General features: G+C 33.5%; 1 protein-coding gene across 3 annotated transcripts; it reads right to left on the bottom strand.

Annotated features, from left to right (window-relative positions):
- Positions 1–64: 64 nt before the first annotated feature.
- Positions 65–7,262, bottom strand: rbm42 (RNA binding motif protein 42). Of its 3 annotated transcripts, none has more exons than XM_026227599.1 (11): positions 7,113–7,262; positions 6,580–6,645; positions 6,309–6,432; positions 5,758–5,824; positions 5,603–5,671; positions 5,055–5,221; positions 4,781–4,939; positions 3,545–3,682; positions 1,869–1,986; positions 1,578–1,772; positions 65–630 (listed from the first exon to the last, which is right to left on the bottom strand). In XM_026227599.1, exons 2-11 carry the CDS (start codon positions 6,633–6,635, stop codon positions 518–520), a joined length of 1,206 nt encoding a protein of 401 aa, XP_026083384.1. In that variant the 5' UTR covers positions 6,636–6,645; positions 7,113–7,262; the 3' UTR covers positions 65–517. The 3 variants fall into 3 exon arrangements, with proteins under 3 accessions (XP_026083384.1, XP_026083383.1, XP_026083382.1); XM_026227597.1 differs by having other exon boundaries at positions 518–630; positions 4,781–4,942; XM_026227598.1 differs by lacking the exon at positions 7,113–7,262 and having other exon boundaries at positions 4,781–4,942; positions 6,580–6,635.
- Positions 7,263–7,457: the final 195 nt, after the last annotated feature.

The following is a 7,457-nucleotide window of genomic DNA, read 5'->3' on the forward strand; positions in this document are numbered from 1 at the left end:
TCTTTAGAATAATCAGTTGAGGAAGTCAATGTTTTAAATTGAAAGGAGTTAAAACAGATACAAATTTAGACTAAAGGAATCCTCAGTTTATTGAAAAGATTTGCCTTTTTACACATATTACTTAAAACATCCAGATTATACAGTAACAAATTTAACTGCCTTCCTGAACTTTAAAGTTCGCTGCTGAAACATTTGAATAAAAAAAAAAAAATTGAGGAAGAAAACAAAACCAACTTTTTCAACATCCAAACCAGTTTCATTACCACACTTGGTGTTTAAAAAAAATCTCTTGACAAGTGAAAGAATTTGCATGATTTTATAGCATGCAGTGAGAGGGAGAGGTCTGTGTGTAATAATACACATGGAAATAAATGTAGACTGATTAGTAATAAGGGCCATTTAAGAAGCTGATGCTTGTTTATTTGCAACTATTGCAGGAGTGTGAGTGACTCCTGCTCTGTTATGTAGGTGTTGGGTGACACACACAGATAAAGTCCACAGTTTCAGAACAGATTAATTATCTAAGTCCCAACTTCTTTTTCTCCTTCTGTTTCTTACGCACGACCTCCAGATTGCGATCTTTCCATGAACTCTTTCTCAGTTTGATGGGTCTGCTGCCCACATACCTCCCTAAAATCAAAGACAAATGTGTTAAGAGCACGAGGACCGTAATATATATATATATCATTTTGATACAGTATCATCTCATAACGAAGCAAATTTTCACCAAAATTTAGACAAATACATATAAATAAAAAAACACTGACATTCAAAAGTTTGTAAGTTTATTATTATTCTATTTGAATAATTTTTTTAAAATGTAATTTATTCCTGTGATGCAAATCTGAATTTTTAGCAGTCATTATTCCTCAGTATTACATTATCTTTAAGAAATCATTCTAATATTCTGATTTGGTTCATAACTTTAAGACATTTTTATCATTATCAATGTTGAAAACAATTTTGCTGCTTAATATTTTTGTGGAAATATTTTGTTCTTTTAGGGTTCTTTGATCAGCACTAAATTCAAAAGAACAGCGTTTATTTGGAATAGAAATAGTTTGTAACATTAGTAATGACTTTACTGACACATCCATTTAATTCATCTCTGCTGAATAAAAGTATTTAAAATATAAAATGAAAAAAAAAAAAAAAAAACAACATGTACCGTATTTTTCAGACTATAAGTCACACATGAGTATAAGTCGCATCAGTCCAAAAATCCACCATGATGAGAAAAAAAAACATAAGTCGCACTTGGACTATAAGTCGCATTCATTTAGAACCAAGAACCAAGAGAAAACATTACCGTCTACAGCCGCGAGAGGGCGCTCTATGCTGCTCAATGTAGACCGCCCTCTCGTGGCTGTAGACGGTAATGTTTTCTCTTGGTTCATTTCTCTCGGTTCATGTCAAATTAGTTTTGGTAAATAAGTCGCACCTGACTATAAGTCGCAAGACCAGCCAAACTATGAAAAAAAGTGCAACTTATAGTCAGGAAAATACGGTATATGCTAATTTAATGAACTGTATGTAATTTAATGAACACCCATTTATTATTATCCTCATTAACTCACCGTTCATTTCTCTCATGGCGCGCACATAATCATTGGGATCTTTAAAGCTCACAAAGCCGTAACCCTTTGTTTTCCCTGTGCGTTTGTCTCGAACAACCTTTGCCTTCAGGAAGGATGGATAACGGCTAAATGATCTCGCCAGAATGTCATCATTCACCTCATTCCCCAGATCACCACAAAATATCCGGAAATCATCTAGGAAACCAAGAACAGTGATGATTTCAGTTGTATATGTGCTTGCATCCTTTATAAAAGTAAATTTTTTACAAAATTTTCTAAAGGTCCACAAACCTGTATCCCACTCTAATAGACTGGTGTCCTCCCATGAGACCCCAGCTGCTACCCGGATGCATTTCTTCATCTTTTCCTGTTTCCCTCTCTTCCTATCTTCTGTGCTAGTATCAGCAGGCTATTCACATGCGAATAAGAAATAATTAGAACAAAATTCATATCAAGAATTCCTATAAAGTGCTTTCATTTTTAAATGAACTTTCTTTATCTAGTGGTGTAACTGTTAAATAAAACTATTAATGTGTGTTTTCATTAATAAGGCTGAAATAAAATAACATAATATATATGGTCAAAGAATTAAATGAAAATTTCAAATGCTACTTTGGCAACTAACTGTAATAAACAAGTCTGAATTTGAGGTCAAATGCTAAACTATTAAAACTAAAATGAATTAAAGCTAAATATAAATACTAGGGCTGTCAAAAATAGCGCGTTAACGGCGTTAATTAGTTGTTTGTCGTTAATTACGTCAAATTTTTTAACGCGTTTCACGCATGTGCAGTGTGACAAATGATTCAGGTCAGGAAAGTCTCGTCGATCTCTGAATTCTCAAGATAGTAAAAAACAGCGGCGAGCGCCGCGACGAAAACACAGAAGTTACTCTCAAATACATTCATGCCAAGCTCGATAAACAGAGACGACATTGGTAGTTGATACACTGGAGCTTCTTCCTGTTATAGCGATCTGTGTTTCACACTGCATATGCGCAGAACGCATACATGCAATGCAGCAAAAATTACAGCGGTTTGGAAAAGCATATGCATTTTTACTTGGTTTTACTGGCACTTGAAGCCTTCAGAACGTGAAGATATTGATCCTAAAGTATTGTGGCAGAGCAAATGAACACCTCCCAAAAACAAAAGTGCCCAGAGTGCAGAGGGCGCATGTTTGTGTTTTTGAGTTTCTCTATGCATAATTTCATAGATATGTGGCTATATTTAACCACTGGTTCACATACAACTCTTACACTATCTGTAATTAAATGGCATGGTTTGATATAGTGCTCAGGTAAATTTGATTAAGTAAATGTTAAACTTTTGAAATTCAGAAAAAAAAAGAACCACATATAGATGAATCAATACATCAAAATTATGTATCTGTGTCCTTTTATCTATCTTTTGGTATGCATTTCAGGTGTAATTGCAAATAGTGATTAATCCTGATTAATCCACTGAAAATTCTGATTAATTTGATTAAAAATTTTAATCATTTGACAGCCCTAATAAATACTTAAATTAAAATGTAAAAAAAAATTCAAGTTAAATATAAATACTTAAATTAAAATGTAAAAAAAAAAAAAAAAACTTAATCACTTTAATCAGACTGAATAAGCTTTTTTTTGCACTACAATCTTTTTATCCGCATTGTTTGTACACTTCAATGGCTTGCACTCTATATGCCATGTGTTGCTTTATTTAACTATTTTTTTAAATGCCCTTTTGTATACTGTATTGTATTGTTTTATTTTATATTTGATCTAGATCTTTAGGCTTTACTGTCAGTGTAAACTGTATGCACCATGGATCTGAGAGTAACACAATTTAAATTCTCTGTATGTATGTACTGTACATGTGGAAAAATTGACGATAAAAGCAGACTTCAATTGACTTGACTTATAACATATAACAATATATCTTAAAATAAGATTCAAATTGCATGTTGAAATTGTATTAAACCTCCATATGTGTAGGCTCAGGCTCCGGCTTGCTCGGCCCGATCACGCTGTCATCGGGTACCGCCTCCTTCTTTGACTCCAGCAGCCCAGCTGCCATGACTGTGGCCTGCTGCTCCGCCACCAATGCTAACAACTCCTCCTGAGAAAAAAGATGGAGACAAAAGATTTAGATGATCAAGAACACATTATAATGGAAACACAAGACGCTAAAGGGGTCATGCACTGAGAAATCAAATTTCCCTTGATGTTTTGACATGTAAGAGGTCACTGAACTATAATAACAACATAAATGAAGTTTCAACTCAAAACTTCCTTCTTAGTGCAAAAACACTTATTGAAACCAAGATCCAGAAAACTACTTGTTTCAGATTTGATCACATTATGACATCATAGTGTGATGAAAGCCTGTTTCTGCAGAACCAGATCAATGCCCACTTCTACATCACCACGTCTTTGGCCCTGCCCAGTGAAGCATCAGTAAGATGAGAAGGAGAGAAGAGCAATACAGGATCAATGGACTAAAAATAATATTACCTTCCAAAGGATCCTCCTAGGAAAGTGCTTATTTATTTTCCACTACGTGGATGTCTCAGTAGAGCATTATTTGTTTGTTTGGTACATTTTACTGTGGATTCTAAGGTAAATCAGTCACTGTTTTGGTGCAGCTTTTGCAAACAGACTATTAATGTAAGACATGCACTTGACGGTAATATCACAACATCTAAGTAACCATATTAATTCTACTGCCTAATCTGCAATCAGTGTTAAGTCAGATGTTCTTGGTCTCAAAATAATTTATTAATGTTTATGAATCAGTAAATCGAGCCAGTGACTTCTCTTAGTAGCGTGAAAATAATCAGTTATTTAAATTGTGATTAAATTATATACAGAAAGTGATCAAAGAATGCTTCGTTTATAATTACTGGAGATGTCAATCACACAGCACGAATTTATATAAATTATATAATTATATAAATAAAATTATGACCATTTGTTATGTAAAAATCATAATTAAGACTTTAAATGCACCTCAGGAAACATTATCAAATAATAAAAAAATGCAGTTCAAGACCCCTTTAAAATTTGGCAGACACACACACAATAGTATGTGTTATTTTTATTCATGTATTTTTAATATATATATATATATATATATATATATATATATATATATATATATATATATATATATATATATATATATATATATATCAATGGAAATACATTGATACTTTACCATGCGTGCTTGTTTCTGGCTCTTGAGGTCAGCTCTCTTAGGCGCAGGAGGTGCTGTGTAAACAGTGGGAGCCGCCTGTATAACACTGGGACTGATCTTCGGAGGCTCTTGAGCCATGGGCCGCGGTGGTGCCGAATTCATAGGGTTCATGCTTCCAACCTGCTAATATTGAAAAAAACATTTGAGATAAAGATTTTACAGATTTTACAGTACAAGGCAACATTGAAATGATCTCAATACTTTGACAGCTGACAACAACTCAGAAAATACCCACTGGAGGCATGGGTCCCATGGGCGGTCCAACTGGAGCCATCGGGGGCTGAGGGGGTCCTGACATACGAGGAGCCATCATCATGGGTGGAGGAGGTGGAGGTCTGGGAAGAGGAGGTGCTATCATGCCTTGAGGAGGTGGACCACGCATCATTGGCATTCTCTGACCTCCTGGGGGATGCATAAAAAATATGCATAATAATGTTTTAGGCTCTATAATATGTAAAATGTATTTGAAAAATACTGAAGAAATAATTTAAATAACCTATAAAATAACTATTTTATGTATGCATTTATATCATATATAAATGCACACATAAAATAGTTATTTTAATTATTTATTTCGTAATATATATATATATATATATATATATATATATATATATATATATATTTTTTTTTTTTTTTTTTAATTCCTTAACATAAATACAAGAGCAGAATGCACCATAGAATTACAGTTACCACTGACTTATTTATATATAGGTGCCCATGTAACCATTAACACATAATGAACAAAAGTTTTAAAGAATAATTGTGAATTAATCTGATTACCTGGTCGCTGTAAGACGTGCGGAACAAATGCTGGACGCATCATTGGAGGAGGTGGTACTGCCGGTATAGCTACAGATAAATATCAGATGATTTTCAACTGATTTCTATTTAGAATTTTGTCTTAAAGTGTGATAAAAGTATTTATATAGATTTACCAGGACCAACAAATGTGGGTGGCGGACCAACAAAAGTGGCAGCTCTCGCCTCCAAGCTCTGCTGAACCTACAAAAACAGAAAATAAAAATAAAATCAAGAACAAGCTTGTAAAATAAGGAGCTGATGAATGCTTTAAGCTAAATATGTGTGTGTGTGTATATATATATATATATATATATATATATATATATATATATATATATATATATATATATATATATATATTTATATATTTTTTTTTTTTTTTTACTGGATCTTAGGATTTTGTGATTCTAGGGAGAAAAATCATCTCTCTTTAAAATGTATTTTCAATATTTATTTATTTTATTTAAAATATATATATTATATTATATATTTATTTCAAAGAGAATGCTAAATAAAAGCATTTTCACTTATAGTCTTAAATATTTGCATCCCAGCTTATAAAAATATATAACATTAAATGCTAGGAATATATGTATATATATATATATATATATATATATATATATATATATATATATAGAGAGAGAGAGAGAGAGAGAGAGAGAGAGAGAGTTAAAAATAATACCTGTCTGTAGGTGTTTGTACCAATGATGGGCCTGACCATGGGTACACCTGGCATTGCCAGAGCGACTGGCACAGCTTCAACCACTGTAGGTGCCACAGGTCCTCCCAAAACCTCCTGCTCGAACCTACAGGAAATTCAACAACATCAGCGTGCATACAGTAAGAAGCATCCTATTCTACACACTCCAAACACTACAACACTGCACTTAAGGCAATATTATGGTGCAAATAAACCGCTGGAATTGAACAGAAGTGAAATTTTAAGGACTCACAGCGCCATCTCTGCCTCCATCTCCTTCAGGCGGTCCTCTCCGGATTTTAACGCCATACTGAGTCTTCTGCAAAAAATAAAAATAAACAAAAAACAAGCAAATAAATTTATGGCTGTTCCCCAAATCAAATCAAATCAAATCACAGCCAGCAAGCTGCAACTTGTATGCCATAAAAAAATGCTGCACACTCCTATGATGCTTAAAAAGACGCAAACCCATGCATGCTGCATGCCCTTGAAATACAGCTCACTAAGTTTTGAGACTCAACCAATCGATCTAACGTTACAGTACAGAAAATAAATAAGAACCGAGTTCTGGAAGCATAAATAAAACAAAGAGATTCCGTCTGTGTTAAACTCATCTTAAATGTCTAGTTTACACTGATAAATACTGTCTGGATCGATTAATTATTAGTAAACAATCGAGAAATAATGTTCAGATGCCACATGATTCTGTTTTAAAGCTCCAGACTGAATTAAACTTTATTTAACGCCCCGCTACAGTCAGCTAGCTTTAAATAAATATATACTCGCCGTGAAGTGTGTCCCCTTGAAGAAATTCAAGCAAATATGTGGGATTAAAATAAGAAGACAGACGAACGTAAGAGGATCATTTGTTTTCCTCAACGTTATCGCTTGTCTAAGCGCGGAAGAAATACGTCACGAGTCTTTGGTCCTTCTTCAGCCATGGCGCAGGAAAATGAGATCATGTTTTAGGTCTCTGGTTGGTTGGTATCACTCTATTCACTTCGTAAAAATAAAAAATTAAAATGAAAATAAATTGAAAAAAAAAATCCTCCGACCCACTATTAGTAAATTTGCATTGTCGAAAATTATTATAATAATTATTATTATTATTTAGACCGGACGACAAAGTAG

This window comes from Carassius auratus, chromosome 41 (genome assembly GCF_003368295.1).
Source record: "Carassius auratus strain Wakin chromosome 41, ASM336829v1, whole genome shotgun sequence".
Lineage (NCBI taxonomy): Eukaryota > Metazoa > Chordata > Actinopteri > Cypriniformes > Cyprinidae > Carassius > Carassius auratus.

What these genes read in the sequence shown, in the direction of transcription:
- rbm42 (XM_026227598.1), bottom strand. Translation starts at nt 6,635, where the DNA reads ATGGCGTTAAAATCCGGAGAGGACCGCCTGAAGGAGATGGAGGCAGAG. An exon ending in GTACAAACACCTACAGACAG is followed by an intron (nt 5,825 to 6,308) that starts GTATTATTTTTA and finishes CTGTTTTTGTAG; the next exon opens with GTTCAGCAGAGCTTGGAGGC. An exon ending in TCTATTAGAGTGGGATACAG is followed by an intron (nt 1,773 to 1,868) that starts GTTTGTGGACCT and finishes TTGGTTTCCTAG; the next exon opens with ATGATTTCCGGATATTTTGT.